The 19,393-nt window shown below is 35.9% G+C and overlaps 1 protein-coding gene across 1 annotated transcript; it reads left to right on the top strand.

Annotated features, from left to right (window-relative positions):
- The first annotated feature begins 14,738 nt into the window (after positions 1-14,738).
- Positions 14,739-17,605, top strand: LOC113288227 (splicing factor 3A subunit 2-like). Its single transcript, XM_026537192.1, has 7 exons — positions 14,739-15,014; positions 15,138-15,307; positions 16,036-16,112; positions 16,256-16,321; positions 16,471-16,545; positions 16,651-16,725; positions 16,839-17,605. The coding sequence occupies exons 1-7, from the start codon at positions 14,863-14,865 to the stop codon at positions 17,274-17,276; spliced, it is 1,053 nt and encodes a 350-aa protein (XP_026392977.1). The 5' UTR covers positions 14,739-14,862; the 3' UTR covers positions 17,277-17,605.
- Positions 17,606-19,393: the final 1,788 nt, after the last annotated feature.

The raw sequence follows: 19,393 nt of genomic DNA, 5'->3' as shown, positions 1-19,393 counted from the left end.
TATTACAAACATTGTGCCGAAACAAGAACTTCTATAACGCAATGATGAGAGGGGGTCCAAGAGGAGACGAAGGGGTGGTATCGGAGTATATTGCATTTGAACGACGTTTACATGGGGATTCTTTCATCACAAGAGACCATTGGATACAAATGTTGATCTGTGCGTTTTTGATAGCAAAGACTTTTGATTGCTTGGTTCATTGTTTCGGAAGGGTTGGTGATAGTTTTTGTTAGAGCACTGCTCGGTCGAACTCGCAAGCGTTACTATCTCAAGCTTGTTGTCAAGTTTAGTTTCCAAAACTATAAGTCTTGATTTCTAGTCTACTTATAGCTAAGTCTTGGATTAGGATAGAAAGTGTAGTTGAGCATTAGACTTCATGGCATTCATCGATTAAAGACGAAAAACTACTAAGGGGAGCTTGTGGAACTTCATCAACAAAAGGTATATGGAGACTTGAACTCATCTATTACTCAAAAGTCTATCTACTCTATCTCCTATTTGAGACAAAAGTCGTATAGCTATATAGACTTCAATTATACACATTTGATATTTCGAGCTGATTTTAACTCGCTTACATATTTCTCGAAATATGTGTTGGTAAGATTTCGCTTTAACCAAGTTCATCTTATATTCTTGAAGAAATTCAAAAGATGATCATATGAAAATCGCCTTGTAACATCTTACATTATTTGTGTGAGATAGTCATTTGATGTAGACTCGGAATGTTTCGTATTGATCATTCGATCACTTGAAAATTGCTTCGAAGCTAATAGTTTGTGTGAGACAGCTATTTTCGTCTTCTAAGAATGTTTTAATGATTGAAATGGGAGTTTAGAAGACTTAACATAATTGGATTATAAACACAATATACGTACTTTCATATGTTTTGATCCAAGACTGGAATGTAGTATGCATACCCGTATGCGTACTGGCGAAGTCAGGTAAAGTCCGGGAGCTAGAGTATGCGTACATGTATGCGTACTGGCGAAGTCAGTTGAAGCCTGGGTACTATAGTATGCGTACATGTACGCGTACTGGATTCAACTGAAGCTTAGAAGTGTACGGAGTATGCGTACCCATTTGCATACTGGCGAACACAGTCCAAGTCCGGCTACTTAGGTATGCGTACCCATTTGCATACTTGAGTAGGTTATGTTCTAAAATCGGTTTGTTCATGAAGTAATACATTTATATAATAAAGAACATAATATTTTGCAAAACGTGGCTATGATGTTCATGAATTAATTCGAGTGAATCAAAATCGATTTTGCTTCAATTGTGTCTTGTATACTTCTATGAAAATATAAACAATTGAACAACTATAAAACTTGTTTCATTTGTGTCATTTGAACTAGTTATGGTTAAGATGAATATGGTTGATATAAAAGTGTTCATATGGCTAACTTCAGTTAACAATTGTTGAGCCAACAAAGGTGTACACGTTTAGGTACGGTTACTCGTATCTAAATGAAGTCACTTTTCATTTGTGTGTAACAAGCTAAGTTCGATCTAACGTTGAAAGATATTAGCTTGAGTCCAATCATGTTTTCATCTAACGGTGAATATTGAATGCTTTATTACCAAGGTAACATTGATTGCAAACCCTGATTTTTGAAGACTATATAAGGGAGAACTCTAGCAACTGGGAAACCTAATCCCCACACCTCCTGTGTGATACTAGTTGCGACTAGAGTCGATTCTCCTTTAACCTTAGGTTTTTCTAAAACCCAGTAAGTTAACGACTTGAAGACTTCATTGGGATTGTGAAGCCAGACCCAACTATTTTCTTTATAGTTGTGCGTTCTGATTTTGTTGTTTTCTATCGTGATTGAGTACTATCTTCTCTAAGATTTTCTCGATATTTAATCTCCGATAGGCAAGATAAAAAGTAGTCACATACATCTTCGTCTCATCGTTTTTGATTCCAAAATATCTTGTTTAACTACCATACGATTAAGATTATTGTGAGGTGATTGATATATCTAGTTTGTTCTTCAGGAATATAACTCTGATATATCAATTGGTTCTTGTTCACCTTGATCTATCAAAATACAGAACAAAACTCATAGGTATATTGGTAGGAGACAAATTTATCTATCCAATAGACTTTTTTGTGTGAGACAGATTGGTTTATCAAGTCTTCGACTTTGGGTCGTAGCAACTCTTAGTTATGGGTGAGATCAGCTAAGGGAATCAAGTGCGCAGAATCCGGTGTGGTTCTAGAGGCGTAAGGGACGCGAATGTACCTTGATCAGTGTGAGATTGGTTAGGGATCAACTACATTCCATTCTGAAGTTAAATTGGAGTAGGCTAGTGTCTGTAGCGGCTTAATACAGTGTGGTGTTCAAATATATACTAGGTCCCGAGGTTTTTTTTTGCATTTGCGGTTTCCTCGTTAACAAAATTTCTGGTGTTTGTGTTATTTCTTTTCCGCATTATATTTTCTATATAATTGAAATATCATGGGTTGTGCATAAGTTCAATCAACTGCGAATCCAACCTTTGGTTGTTGATTAAATTGATTGACACTTGGATATTGGTTTTTGATACCGTCTAAGTTATTTCTTATATTCAATAGGGCTCGCAAATTTCTATTTGTTTGGTTGTAGATTGAATTGAGAAATTGAGATATAACTCTTTGATATACTTTTCTTAAGATTGAGTCTGACTGTCTAGTTGATTCTCTTTAAAGTATATTGGAGTTAGTCCATACAGATTGCTGAGCGAAATATCGGGTGTGGTTGTTAGACCCCCACTTTTTCAGTTTTACTTATGCGCCGCCAATAATACCTTATTGTGATGGTCTAAAAGATAGAAGACACGTTCTTGCGTTTTCTCAAGGATATCATCTAATCGGTCTCAAACTTAATCCCGGTTGCCCATTACCTCCTTTGAATTGTGAAGTCTTTTGGCCGGGATTCCAACATAATTACTCGATGGATTGGTGTGCAAACTACACGACGGAAATGAACCTTTGGAAAACTTCATACATGTCGCTTATGAAAGAAAAAGTAATTGTAATGAAGGATGAAGAGACAAGTGAAATGAAGAGGATGAGGTAAATGAATCCCCGGTAAGATTAGGAAGTCCATAAAACATAATATGAAGTCTTTTTGGGATTGTCATAAAGGATCGGTCTTTTGTTTTTGTGAGGATGAGGTAAGATTATAAATGACATACAATGTATCCTCAAATACACCATATGAATGTGATATTTTGGCTTTTTCTTATTTATGTGTTTGTTAATAAATGACATACAAGTTTCCAATTATGGAAAAGCCGAACCTCAACGCAAAACTGTTACCAAAGTTACATAGAGAAGTCATACTTAAATTCAATACACCACTTTAAGCCGAACTTGACAATTTTCAAGAAAACTTGTGGGAATTGTCAGGTTCGGCTGAAAACGGAAGAATTCATTTTAAGTCGAACATGACATATCCCATAAGTTTTCTTACAATTTGTCAGGTTCAGATGTTCCTATAATTTAGATTATGAGCCGAACCTACATATATTTTTGGTAATTCCATTAGTTTTCATTGATAATCATTTTCATAACAAAATAAAATGCACACTACACAATATTAAATAGTTTAATAAAACCCAAATACGGGTTATTAGAATCACATACCTTTTTTGAGGAAGTCCTCAAGGATGCGGTATTGAGCGTCCTATTCGAAATCCTTTCCCTTCCATCTTCTCCATTCCGCTCGTGACCGCTCTTCAGTTTTAGCAATGGTTTCACCCTTAAGTCGATATCGCCTTTCAATCCGAATTAAAGCAATAAAATCTTCAACTTGTTTTCTTATATTAAACAATCAAAAAAATAACGCGGCATGATCTCGGTTATGAGGGTCCCCGGTGTCGGAGCAGAAGCTTTCATGAATTTTTACTCTGACTCATTATACCATTCATGCTACGTTCTTCACCCCTTTTTGGATAATAGACTACGTAGTGTGTGCATAGTGATACATCTTCATATAAAGTAAAGTTTGGAGCATGAAATGTCATTTTTCTAGATATATGAATAAAAATGGGCATCTAGAGTGGGTATATATAGAAGCTACGTGAGTAACGACTAGTTTTTTTTTTAAATAGTCGTTCCTCGAAATCTGTGAATTTTAAAAGTAAGGTTCGGCTTATAAAGTAACTAGAATATTGAGTTTGGGCCGAACTTCGTTGAACTACAAAACTTCATTGAACTACAAGTAATAGGTTCGGCCGAAAATAAAGAAAAGTCGAATGAGATGAACTTCACTATACAAAGAGTTCGACTGAAAACCGAAATACTAATTTTGGGCCGAACTTCATTAAACTACAAAACTTCTGTGAACTAGAAGTAATAAGTTCGGCCAAAAATAAAGAGAAGTCGAATGAGAAGAACTTCACAATAGAAATAGTTCGGCTGAAAACCAGAATACTAATTTTAGGCTGAACTTCATTAAACTACAAAACTTCTTTGAACTAGAAGTAATAAGTTCGGCCAAAAATAAAGAGAAGTCTAATGAGACGAACTTCACTATACAAAGAGTTCGTCTGAAAACCAAAATACTAATTTTGGGCCGAACTTCATTAAACAACAAAACTTCTTTGAACTAGAAGTAATAAGTTCGGCCAAAAATAAAGAGAAGTCGAATGAGACGGACTTCACTATACAGAGAGTTCGGCTCGAAAATGGAATTTTAATTTTAGGCCGAACGTAACACTGTTAATATAAAAAAACACAAAGCAATTTGATGATAATTAAAGTTATAGTCTTCTAGATATCATAATAATCTAACCTCCTAAACATCAGAGTGATAGCTAACATTTAAACCGGAAATACAAGTCAAAGATAAGCTAACATTTAAACCGGAAATCTAAGTTATAGTCTTAAAAGTTAAACTAAAATCCAAAACATCAAAGTGCAATAACAAAACATATTCATGCACCACTACCTCTACGAACACCTCCACAACCTCTTTTACCACATCCACGATTACATCCACGACCTCTTTTGCTTACTCCATGTCCTTCATTTCTTCCACTGCCGCCTCCATGTTCATCATTGGTATTAGATGCATTACCACCTCCACTTGGGCCTCCGGGTTCTTTCCGGGTTCTCTTCATCGACTCTTTCTTTGCACTGACGGATTGACCTATGCGAATGACCTCTTCCAATTTGTTGCAGAAACCTTGTTGCTCAGCTACTAATGTCTTCTGTTTGCAACTAACTTTCTTCTTCATTTTCTTCAACAACTTAGTTGCCGAGGACAACTAATTTCATTTCAAAAAAAAAGATTAGAAAAGAATATACTTCCATATTTTATAATATTTTTTTAAAAGAGTAAATAAAGACATCACTTACCATCATCGTCATTACCTCGGATACACTATGGATTTTGTTGTCAAACGGTTTCTTTGTCGCGGCTTCCTTTGCTTGTGCCTCCACAATTTCAGCTTCAACAATATCTTGACTTTCTCTATTAATAATGAAGGGATGAGAAGCTTGATTATACCGATCCATGTACTGTTTTACAACTTCACAAGGATTTTGACGCAAACTCTCTAACCCCTCCCAACTCAGCATGTTTTTATGCATTTCATTCCAATGACGAAGCGATGACTCGGAACATATTTTGGTTTCCATGAATCGGTGGTGCTCTTTGTGCCTTTACTTCCCTTCGGCAGTAACTTGAACTTTTGGTTATCATCATATGGTATTATTTGGATAAATCCAAATTGGCGGAGTACTCGAAGAGGATCAAAAAATACACACCCGCCTGGATAGAACAACGGTCCGTAGTACATCTCCAAAGGCATATATTTGTCTTGAACATCATATCCATCCAAAGAGTCTCACTTTTCTCTTAAAGAGGTTATCTTTTCGGGTTTATCCCTCTTCTTATGGTCTTTGAACTCATATTTAGCCGAATTTGGATATGTATCATCCACCACCTCAATTGGTGTGCTTAATTTCAACTTCGAGAAGTGATCATATACTTAAACCTACATTAAGCGCATAAGAAAAATCTTAGTTGACAACATAAACCTTAGCAATACAGGTCGAACCTGACATTTTCAGAATAATTACTGCCAAGTTGTCAGGTTCGGCTCAAAACTGAATTGGTATTTTAGGCCGAACTTGACACTGTGATTGACTAAAACTAGAAAACAAAGTACATGATCAAGTAACTTAAAAATGGAATTAAATTCATTAAGAAGCACCTGAAAGAGACTGAAGTTTCCTCCAATATTTATAGAGTCTAGCCTAGAGGTTGTAGCAATTGAATCGAGAAGGAATGCAACACAAGCGGATCCCCAAGCGTACTCATGAAATTTTGGAAGATCTTTTAAGAATCGGAGATATTGAGCATTAACTTTGTTTGCCAGTATGGTCAGGAAATATAACTCGGCCGAGAGTGTGCAACAAATAAGCAACATGGGTCTGGTTTATTTTGGTCGCGTCCATCACCTACCCATCCTTAACTTTCTGCACAGTGTTCTCGAACTTTTCTTTCAGATTCTTCAACTTGAACGACTTCAACATCTTTAGTTTTTTATCCGTGCCACGACGCACTTCTTCCACTGTAGCGCCCCAAAAGCTAGCAGCTGACTAATCCAAGAGATTAACTAAATAAAGAGGCACTAAGAATCTAAATCATTTACTTAAACATTCAATCAAGAAATCTGCTACAAACTTAATCCAAAACTAGCCCTACTCAAATATATATATATATACACAAGAACTCCTCTCAAATGATACTTGTACAATAGTCATTTAATTTACAAAACAAAATATATAACATAATAATAGCCTGTTTGGATGCAGAAGTAGAAGTCAGAAGTGCTTCTCCAGAAGCAGAACTCAGAAGCAGAAGCCAGAAGTCCAGATTTTTTACTTCATAAAAAGTTGACTTTTCTGCTTCTGGAAGTCATTATGAAATTCTACACCAAACTGACTTCTTGATTTTTGACTTCTAGAAGTCAAAAAGTTACTTCTGGATGTGTATCCAAATGCGCTATAAACATAGCATAAGTTAACCACTACGGACGTAACTCCTCGAAGCTTTCGCCGCGCCCCCAAAGCTAGCAGCTGACTAATCCAAGAGATTAACTAAATAAAGAGGCACTAAGAATCTAAATCATTTACTTAAACATTCAATAAAGAAATCTTCTACAAACTTAACCCAAAACTAGCCCCGCTCAGAAATATATATATATATACAAGAACTCCTCTCAAATGATACTTATACAATAGTCATTTGATTTACAAATCAGATTGTATAACATAATAAACATAGCAGAAGTTAACCACTACGGACGTAACTCCTCGAAGCTTTCGCCGCGCAACTCTGATCTGTCTCTGAAACTGAAAGTGGGAATGGGTGAGCATATCATCCCTAAAAGGGGTGCCCAGCAGGAATAACATTTAACTTTAAAGAAATCATGAACAAAATTTGGAAAACAATTCATGTTTTCCAAAACATCAAAGTGACTAAGTCACTGGAAATGCACAAACATGTATATGGACAAACTCCTTCTTCAAACAATCTATATTAGTGATGTCGGGTTTTTCCACACGTACATAGCTATATTGATGCCGGGTTGTTCCACACCTAATAAGCTAAAAGCTGAAAGTATATAGATATAAATATGAAGGAGCGTATCAAATATACCATATGTGGAAATTCCTATTTCCCATACAATTCATAGTGACATACATTACAAGTCCTTTCCAATTCATGGAAAGATTCAAAGAATCAACAGAACAATCATAATACAAACTAAACAATGCATGAAATGCACAAACAGACAATGCGTGAGTTTTTTAAACATAAACTTTTGTAAAAGAAACAACAATGGTTTCAAAAGAGTTAAAAGTATTCCCACAACACCCAACCGTTCTTCCAAGTTCAATCCACAAAATCTACCAAAACATGTACAAAACACACTATCGTTTCAAACTCTAAACATAACTCCTCAAACAGTTCATACATTATCCACCATCATGAATTCATCAGCAGCATCACCTGTAATTTATCCATCTCCATCACCAAATCTAAAGCCCTGCCATTCATAAATTACCACCAGTGGTTCAACTCATCATCCCTAAAATGGGTGCCCAGCAGGAATAACATTTAACTTTAAAGAAATCATAAGCAAGATTTGGAAAACAATTCATGTTTTCCCAAACATCAAAGTGACTAAGTCACTGGAAATGCACAAACATGTATATGGACAAACTCCTTCTTCAAAAAATTTATATTAGTGATATCGGGTTCTTCCACACCTACATAGCTATATTGATGCCGGGTTGTTCCACACCTAATAAGCGTAAAAGCTGAAAGTAAATAGATATAAATATGAAGGAGCATATCCAATATACCACATGTGGATAATACGATTTTCCATACAGTTCATAGTGACATACATTACAAGTCCTTTCAAATTCATGGAAAGATTCAAAGAATCAACAGAACAATCATAATACAAACTAAACAATGCATGAAATGCACAAACAGACAATGCATGAGTTTGTTAAACATAAACTTTTGTAAAAGAAACAACAATGGTTTCAAAAGAGTTAAAAGTATTCCACAACACCCAACCGTTCTTCCAAGTTCAATCCACAACACCTACCAAAACATGTACAAAACACACTACCATTTCAAACTCTAAACATTACTCCTCAACACAGTTCATGCATTCTCCACCATCATGAATTCAACAGCAGCATCACCTGTAATTCATCAATCTCCATCACTAAATCTAAAGCCTTGTCACTCATAAATTACCACCAGTGGTTCAACTCCTCCCTGCAACTTTAATAATCTTTCTACTAATTCGACATCATCACTAACAATGGTTTATAATCCACATTCACAGTAAATCCTTTCTCAATTCTTATATCATCCATAACTTCAAAAACTCAAAACTGAAATGAATATCTAAACTAATTAACTGATAAGAACAATTACCTTGATTCAGTAACATTCGGGCAATTGAATTCAAATTCTTCTTTGGCTTGATATGATTCATCATCTCGTCTTCAACCAGTATCCATTAAAACCTTATTAACTTCACCTTACACTTTAATCCTGAGTAAACCCCTAGTTCAACATCATGAAACCCTAATCTCTTTAACAACTTCAAATCAACCAAACCCATCTTCTAAATTCTTCTTGTTCATCCTTAAACGAATTCTCGAAACCAAATTCAGAAACCTTAATTATTCGATTCGTAATCTTATCAACACCACAACATCAATTAAATGAAAGCCCCTTTGTTCTTCATCTATCACCACTCGATTTACTATCAATTTCATTCAATTTCCAACTCTAGTCTGAAAACCCTAACTCTGATTCTCTCTGATTTACCGTCTCTTGTATTTCTAAATCAACTGCTTGAACTAATACCACCACATCATCACCTTCATCATCTACACAAACATCATAAGTTTTATTTTCTTTACTGAGTCTCACGGATAATCAACAAGAGAAGAAGAACCGAGAAAGAGAGAAAGAAAGAAGACGAAGAAAGAGAAAGAATAAACTGAGAAGAAAATAGAATGAAGGAGAAAAAGGAAACAGATCGAGTTTATCTTCTCGGTCTGGGGATAAGACCAAGACAAATTATAAAGGAACTCCCTAAAATGATATGGGAAGACGGGTCGATCAGAATGTTAAAAGACTAATTTGCCCTTCTCACTAACGGATAAATTCTTCTTCGTCTGGTATCTGACTGACACGTTCGAGTAGTCTATTCTGCGTAACTTTTCGAGATATATTCAACGGTTCTAGTTTCCTATCCAAATTAATTTCTATTAATTAACGTTCGTGTTAAACTAATTGAGTTATTATCGGCTAATTCGTCACTTGACCAGTCTAATAGCGTTGACGAGCTTGCGGGTCTTTACATTCTCCCCACCTTATGCATTTTCTTCCTCGAAAATCAAATATATCCATCTGATCTTCAAAACTCCCCACCTTATATAATATTTCCATCTCTTGTCTAAGCACAAACAACATAAAACAAAGCACAAACCTATATGACTCTACAACTAAAATTTGTGGCTCTAGGTTCAACTATGTTGATTTTAAGTTTTATCAAATAAGGAAGTCTAAGTTTCTCACACTAATTTATATCTTATAAAATACTTGTCTCTAATTGCAAAGGAGATTCCTACGAATCTTTCTAATTGAATTCATATTTATTGGTTTTCTAAAAATCATATTAACTTCTATGATCGGTCATCTCTGAATGCAGTTGCCCTGTCAAGGTTGTCTAAGCCCAACAATGCCTTCCTACGAACATAGAAAACACAACCTTCTCTATTCCCCAATGTTGGATTAACTAAGTGTTAATTTATTAAGATTAATTATTCATTTATTAGTTAAAGTTATTGGTGTACCCTACAATTTTTACTTAACTGCACATACAAACAACCAAACAAACAAATCAATAAATCAAATAAATCTTTTAATTATTGATAGCTTTTAGTGATTAAAATTTATCTCACAAGCCCAACCCAGTTCTAAACTATCAAGTTTACTAACTGGCATTGGCTATTTCTATCTTTTCCCATATAAGATCTAATAGTGAGCTCTGATACCAACACTATAGCGCTCCCAAAGCTAGCAGCTGACTAATCTAAGAGATTAACTAAATAAAGAGGCACTAAGAATCTAAATCATTTACTTAAACATTCAATAAAGAAATCTTCTACAAACTTAACCCAAAACTAACCCCGCTCAGAAATATATATATATATATATATATATACAATAACTCCTCTCAAATGATACTTATACAATAGTCCTTTTATTTACAAAACAGATTGTATAACATAATAAACATAGCAGAAGTTAACCACTACGGACGTAACTCCTCGAAGCTTTCGCTGCGCAACTCTGATCTGTCTCTGAAACTGAAAGTGGGAATGGGTGAGCATATCATCCCTAAAAGGGGTGCCCAGCAGGAATAACATTTAACTTTAAAGAAATCATGAACAAAATTTGGAAAACAATTCATGTTTTTCCAAACATCAAAGTGACTAAGTCACTGGAAATGCACAAACATGTATATGGACAAACTCCTTCTTCAAACAATCTATATTAGTGATGTCGGGTTTTTCCACACGTACATAGCTATAATGATGCCGGGTTGTTCCACACCTAATAAGCTAAAAGCTGAAAGTATATAGATATAAATATGAAGGAGCGTATCCAATATACCATATGTGGAAATTCCTATTTCCCATACAATTCATAGTGACATACATTACAAGTCCCTTCCAATTCATGGAAAGATTCAAGGAATCAACAGAACAATCATAATACAAACTAAACAATGCATGAAATGCACAAACAGACAATGCGTGAGTTTGTTAAACATAAACTTTTGTAAAAGAAACAACAATGGTTTCAAAAGAGTTAAAAGTATTCCCACAACACCCAACCGTTCTTCCAAGTTCAATCCACAAAATCTACCAAAACATGTACAAAACACACTATCGTTTCAAACTCTAAACATAACTCCTCAAACAGTTCATACATTATCCACCATCATGAATTCATCAGCAGCATCACCTGTAATTTATCCATCTCCATCACCAAATCTAAAGCCCTGTCATTCATAAATTACCACCAGTGGTTCAACTCCTCCCTGCAACTTTAATAATCTTTCTACTAATTCGACATCATCACTAACAATGGTTTATAAATCCACATTCACAGTAAGTCCTTTCTCAAATCTTATATCATCCATAACTTCAAAAACTCAAAACTCAAATGAATATCTAAACTAATTAACTGATAAGAACAATTACCTTGATTCAGTAACATTCGGGCAATTGAATTCAAATTCTTCTTTGGCTTGATATGATTCATCATCTCATCTTCAACCAGTATCCATTAAAACCTTATTAACTCTACCCTTATATTGTAATCCTGAGTAAACCCCTAATTCAACAGCAGCAAACCCTATTCTCTTTAACAGCTTTAAATCAACCAAACCCATCTTTTAAATTCTTCTTGTTCATCCTTAAACGAATTCTCGAAACCAAATTCAGAAACCTTAATTATTCGATTCGTAATCTTATCAACACCACAACATCAATTAAATGAAAACCCCTTTGTTCTTCATCTATCATCACTCGATTTACTATCAATTTCATTCAATTTCCAACTCTAGTCTGAAAACCCTAACTCTGATTCTCTCTGATTTACCGTCTCTTGTATTTCTGAATCAACTGCTTGAACTAACAACACCACATCATCACCTTCATCATATACACAAACATCATAAGTTTTATTTTCTTCACTGAGTCTCAAGGATAATCAACAAGAGAAGAAGAACCGAGAAAGAGAGAAAGAAAGAAGACGAAGAAAGAGAAAGAAAAAACTGAAAAGAAAATAGAATGAAGGAGAAAAAGGAAACGGATCGAGTTTATATTCTCGGTCTGGGGATAAGACCAAGACAAATTATAAAGGAACTCCCCCAAATGATATGCGAAGACAGGTCGATCAGAATGTTAAAAGACTAATTTGCCCTTCTCACTAACGGATAAATTCTTCTTCGTCTGGTATCCGACTGACACGTTCGAGTAGTCTATTCTTGGTAACTTTTCGAGATATATTCAACGGTTCTAGTTTCATATCTAGATCATTGTTAAATTAATTTCTATTAATTAACGTTCGTGTTAAACTAATCAAGTTATTATCGGCTAATTCGTCACTTGACCAGTCTAATAGCGTTGACGAGCTTGTGGGTCTTTACATCCATCTCTTTAGCGGCGCAACAAAACTCAAACTCGGTAGTACCGCGATCCCAACTAAGAACTTCTCGGTCAGCTTATAAAGTTGTTCCCAATCCAATTCATAATATTCAGCATCTACACTTTTCCCACGTGCTCTAAGACCTATTATCCTATCAGCGTCATCAGGTGTGATTGTCATCTCGTCGAATGGAAGATGAAATGTGTAAGTTTCGGAACTAAATCTCTCAGTAAAGGCAGATGCGGTCACTGAATCACAATCCTTTTGCTCATATTGAATTGCTTTGCATAAACCAGATCGCTGAACTATAACTTGAACCTCATCGACCTCATTCTTCCAAGCTTCAGCCCTTTGGTGTCTCAAATTTCTGACCGCACGCTTATGATCCGGAGTCTCATAGATTCTTTTTTCCCACGACTCCACGTAACCAATCACAACTTTTCCTTCATCTCGAGGAAGACCAAGTATTGGGACGTTCCTCTGGGTAGGTATTACGTAATCATCATCGGGAATATGAATCTTTGTCTTCTGTGGTTTAGCGATTTTCCTCTCTTTTACTTGTTTTCTTGGTTGTGGTTGTGGTTGTGGTGGTTCTTCTTGTTCATCATCTTCATTTTATTCATCTTCAACGACTTGTTTTCTATCCCTTTGTGATCTTCGTTGCTCATATTCTTCATCATCTTCATCTCTAGTTGTGTTACCTTGTAATCCTCCTCCGCTTCCGGTCTCTTTGGTTGCATTAGTATTTTCCTTGTTAGCTTCACTTCCCTGAACTTATCCCTCTGGTTGTATCTCTGACTCTCCATCCTCTGTATCGGAGGTTGTAGTTACCTTTTACGTGCACCCAAATTTTTGTTTTCTACTCGAGGTTGGGGAGTTTTAACATTAGAAGGGGTTACTTCCATAGACCTCTTCTTCTTGTCCTTTTGAGTTACAACTCTACCACCACCTTTGGTTTGTTTCCTAACACAAAGAAGAAAGTAACAACTGTTTTTTTAAACACACAGAGAGATGTTTGGCTTAAAACTCGTAGATGTAAAATCGTCCGAACATCACTATAGTACAAACTCGGCTCAAAACTGGATTACTAATTTTGGGTCGAACATCGTTGAACTACTTTTCATTGAACTACAAGTAATAAGTTCGGCTGAAAATAAGAAAAATAAAGACTCCTCGAATGAGACAAACTTCAAAATAGTCTGAGTTCGGCTCAAAATGGCAACCAAATTTTCGGCCGAACTGTTCTTCCACAGAGCAAAAAATAAAGAACAAACCTAGGTTCGTCTATTTCTGTCGCAAAATTTTGGGCAAAACCCATTTCTGAAAATCCTAAATTCATCAAAGAAATCCAATTCTATCGATCAAACAGAGTAAGAACAATCAAAATTAAGATGGGTTTGTATAAATACCTTCTAATATACATTGTGGGGTTATTCGATTCTCGATTTTGTGAATCAACGCCCCTCGACTTGATTTGTTCTTTGCTTGCCCTAGAACTTGCTTGATCGTATTGCAGTCCAACATGCACGTCTGGAAGTAGATCTCTAACACAATGTTTCATTCTACTCATCATTATAGTTTTGATTTTAATTGACGATCAAATTTTTTTATCGAACGATTAATCGGTTTGTGGAAGGGATTCGGCTGCAAAAATGAAGAAGAAGAAAGAATGAAGAAGAAGTTTTGTTGACTGATTTTGTTTTAGTTTAGATTTTAATTTAATCAAAGAGTATTTAAATAATCCGACTAGTTTTAGTTTAAGTTTTTAATTAAATTGAAAATTATTTATGTAAATTTAATATAATTAAAGGATGACCTAATAATTTTTGTATGGATAAACATCCTTTATAAAGATCATAACAGGAGAACTCCGGCCGCCGGATGGGCCTCCAGAATGAGTGCTGGGCCTGCTAGCCGTCTGATAGCGTTTCCTTATCCACCTTCGTGTTTTATAACACCTTCCTGTTTTATAACATCGATATCTATATATAGATTGTAGCACCACCATCAACGTCGGTAACTAGTTTTGTCCCTCTCCATTCTGTATCAGCACTAGTATTCTCGACTCGTAGACGTTTAGAGAGAGCGCGCGTGAGATTAAGGGATGGATCGAGATTGGGGATCGAAAACTGGTGGTGGAGGCGCAGCCTCTGCACAGAATGAAGCCATCGACAGAAGAGAAAGATTAAGAAGACTTGCTCTAGAAACTATTGATCTTGCTAAAGATCCTTATTTCATGCGTAATCATCTTGGAAGGTCTGTCTAATATCACATCTCTTTCTCTTTTCCCAACTTCTGAGTATTTCAAAACCCTAATTTGTTACCGTGTTTATTCGCTACTAAAACCCTAATTTTGAAATTGTTTGTGAATTTTTGCAGTTACGAATGTAAGCTTTGTTTAACATTGCACAATAATGAAGGGAATTACTTGGCTCATACTCAAGGGAAACGTCACCAGACTAATTTGGCTAAAAGAGCTGCTCGTGAACTTAAAGAAGCTCCTGTTCAACCTCAGCCTCATAAGCGAAAGCTTTCTCTCAAAAAGTCTGGTAATTACTTCAATTCCTTGTTACTTTTCTTTTATAATAATCGTTTAGGTATCTAAAGAGGTATTGGTAAGTAATAATTGAATATCTAGGGCACAAATTCCTTGACTTTATTTGTCCTTTAATTTCTGAAACGATTGGTATAATTTTTGACTGTTCTAGGCATGTCTAGATGTGTGTTTGACAGGATAGATTATCTAGAGAGAATAAGGAATATGGACGAGTTTAAGAAATAAGGTTTAATGTTGATATGGATTACTTAGCGAAGCATTAAATTGTAATCCGGTAGTCTAATTGTGAATAACTAGTTGTTAGATATTTGTTGGAGACATCAGGAATTTGCAGGTTAACATTTTAAGAAGTTTTTTACTATCAAGACCAACCCACTAGCCTTGTTGCTTTCTTAATTCCCAATATCTGATACAAAACTTAAAACTGGATCAGTGAAGATGAGAGTAATTGCTTGATAGGTGGTTACTTCTTTTTTTTTTTTGAATTGCCTCAATAACTAATACACATTAAAGGTAGAAAAGAATGTCCCTAATTTGACTCATTGACAGGGGAGGGGGTCTTCTTGTTGCGCTGGTACTCAATTGATGATGTCTACTCATAACTGCAGTAGTCAGCGGTACTCCGAGATGATGGGATATTTACTTATTGATTGATTCATGACCTTTTGTTTCTATGAGATTTTTTTTTAATATGTATTATTTTTTCATTTGATCGTGCAGTTAAGATTGGAAGGCCTGGATACAGGGTAACAAAACAATTTGATCCAGATACTAAGCAGAGGTCTCTTCTGTTCCAGGTACTGCATATATTTTTTGTTGCATCTCAACTGTACATGATTTATATTTATATGCATCTTTCTCTTATGTGGCCAAATCGTTATATGTATAATTGTTTCATTAATTTTATACAGTAACATGTCAAAATTATTGGTGATTGCAGATTGAGTATCCTGAAATTGAAGATCTTGAGAAGCCCCGACATCGTTTTATGTCATCTTACGAGCAGGTAATTTTTCTTTTTTGTCAGAATGGATCACAAAACTTGTCAATATTTATTTGTGGACTTCAGTTTCTATTTTTGTTTTTTCCATGGTATTCAAACTTGTTTATAAAGATGTCTAAGATGTTCTGTTTCTTCGATTCACATTCATACAGAGAGTAGAAAAGTGGGATAAAAGATACCAGTTTCTTCTGTTTGCGGCTGAACCGTATGAGATTATTGCCTTCAAGGTGTGTCCCTTGTCTAAGCTCTCTTTTGATACTCATTCTGCTCTACATAATTTGCTTATAAACATTTATGAGCTTGGTCTTATGCATTGGAATTTCGTGATTCAGGTTCCAAGCACAGAAATTGACAAGTCAACACCCAAGTTCTTCTCGCACTGGGATCCAGACTCCAAAATGTTCACGGTTTGTGTCTGAACTATCATTAACACTTTGCACCTCTTTTATGCATTTGTTGTTCGTTGTTTACATCACATTTGACATTAATTTAACTATCAATGCTTGGTTTGTATATGCAGTTGCAATTATACTTTAAAGTGAAACCCCCTGAAACAAATAAACCTCCATCTGCGAGTGGTCCCGCTAATGGCATAGCAGCTCCAGGTGTGCCACCAAGACCATTGCCTCCACAACCTCAAGCACCACCACCTCCACCACCTCAAGGAAATCCGCCTGGTGGCTTTGCCAACCCACCAAGAGGCCCACCACCTGGTTCTGTGCCACCTCCGCCACCCATGTCATCTGCCAATGGCCCTAGACCAATGCCTCCTGGTGGAAGCCTACCAGTTCCTCCACCTCCTTCAGTTGGAAGCGGTACAATGGCAAATTTTACTCCTGGCACCCAAATGGGTCGGCCAATGATGATGATGCCTCCACAAGGCTTTCCAGGACAACAGATGCTACCACCGCCTCCTAACATGGGACAACAGATGCAAAGGCCCCCAATGCCTCAGTAAGTGGCGCACATCAAGGTTTTTAAAGCTGAATTCGATGGTTTTCATCAACATAAGAGGCTCTGGGAATTTTTATTGAAGTTGTAATGGTAATTATGATTTGGGTTTTACTGTTCTTTCCTTGAATGGTAGGATTGTTGCTCTTTGCCAATAGTACTTTTCTCAGTGGTCCTTTCCATGGAAGTTATATTGAAGGTCATCATGTTTTTCTTGTCTTACCTGTGGCTTCAGCCTTGTGGTCATCTATAACCTCTCTGGGTGTACTATCTTTCTTTCAATGGATATCTGCAGAACGTTGCTTCCCTCATCAACAATACTATTTGCTACTTGCTACAGGGGTCGACTGTTCTAGTGGAATTTCACTGCCAGTACCACTTTTTAATAATCATTTAGCTAAACAGGCAACTCCATTTTTATAAAGACTAATTTGATTAATGGTAACCGATGACTCCATTACCATCCATGTTTAGAATCTCGACCTTCATTACATAATTCTCAAAAATTAAATCGGTAATGGGGAGATTTTTTTTTTTTTTTGTAAGTTAAGTGCATTCCAAAGAACTAACTTGGGGAGTTAGTAACCCTTACATCATAGTAAGTAGAGCCATCTAGTGTAGGATTGGAAGAGTCCATCCTAACATTAGATTTGTTTATTTCAAGAGCATTTGTAATACAAGGAGGAGTTCTACTCCAATTCAAATTTAGTCTAAAGTTTTTTGCCTCTTTGACCAAGATATTTGCTACACTATTTGCAGCTCTAGGAACATAAGTAAAATCCAAAAAATATTGACTCATATTAAAATCTTTCTTGACTTCTTACATTATGGCTTGGTTTTGCCATTCAATTTCAGCTTCTTTCCCATTCAAATAGTCCATCAGGCTTTTGCAGTCTCCTTCCACCCAAAAATTTGTCAGTCCCAGTTCAACTGCCCATTTCGCTCCTTGTTGCAAGACTATTGCTTCCGCTTCTTCAGGGGAAGTGGCTGAGATTGGCCCAGCTCTACTTTGTTGGAATTCACCTGCATCATTACGAAGGATTAAAGAAAAACCTGCAGGCATTGTCTTAGAGATCCATGCTGCGTCAATATTGATCTTCCATTGATTTTTATTTGGAGCAATCCAGGTACTAGGAATTAACTCTTTAGTTAACCCCAGAGGAGAGGGATGTTTGCACCAAAAGTGTAAATGTCTTTGGATTTCCAAACTTAATTGAGCACTAGACTAAGAGGTTTTTTCAAAAAATCGGTTGCATCTTTCTTTCCATATAAACCAAGCTTTGGTTAGAATGAGCGTTAAAGAAATGGTTGAGTTAGGAGTTCCCATCCATTGTTTACAGATATCCAAGAAAGTTATTGCATTATAAAAGCATGGTACTACAGGATTTGGTTCAGATGCCTAGACATCTTTAGCATAAGGACAGAAAATCAGAATATGCTCTATTGATTCCTCTTGTGAGCAACCAAAGGAGCAATGGGGATGTACATCCTCCATAAATTTGGACAATTTTAAATTTGTTGACAAGGCATCTTGTAAGCCTTTCCATGCAAAAATCTTTATTCTATCTTATATGTCTAGATTCCAGAGTTTTTTTCCAAAAAGAGTCTGGTTGTCCTAGATTATAATGGTTCATAGTTTTCTCATTCAATTTGTTGTACATGGATTTAACTGAGAAAACCCCAGGCTTAGTAAGAATCCATCTTAAAGTATCTTGTTTACCTTTAGCTATTTTAGTGTTGATAATCTTTTCAGCTATATGATTGGGGAACATTTCCAGAATTAGTATAGAATTCCACTTCTTTGTGATAGGATCAATGAGATCTTCCACAAGTGTTAAATGGTTGTTAGTTGTTGTTTTCCAGTTACTAAGGTTGTTTTCCAAATTGGGGATCCACTTGTCATCCCATATACTAGTCTTTTTACCATCCCCTATTTCCCAGATACTGTTTGTTCTACTAATATTATACCTTTAAATATGCATCTCCAGATCCAACAGCTAGTAGTAGGTTTTTTAACCCTGAAAGGGGAAGTGTGTCTAAAGTATTTAGGTTTTAGTTGAGAAACCCAAAGTGCATTAGGTTCCGAAAGGAGTCTCCAAGCAAGTTTAGCTATCATAGCTAGGT

The sequence above is a fragment of the Papaver somniferum genome, chromosome 6 (genome assembly GCF_003573695.1).
Source record: "Papaver somniferum cultivar HN1 chromosome 6, ASM357369v1, whole genome shotgun sequence".
Taxonomy (NCBI): domain Eukaryota; kingdom Viridiplantae; phylum Streptophyta; class Magnoliopsida; order Ranunculales; family Papaveraceae; genus Papaver; species Papaver somniferum.
This window is presented reverse-complemented; position numbering and strand designations above follow the sequence as displayed.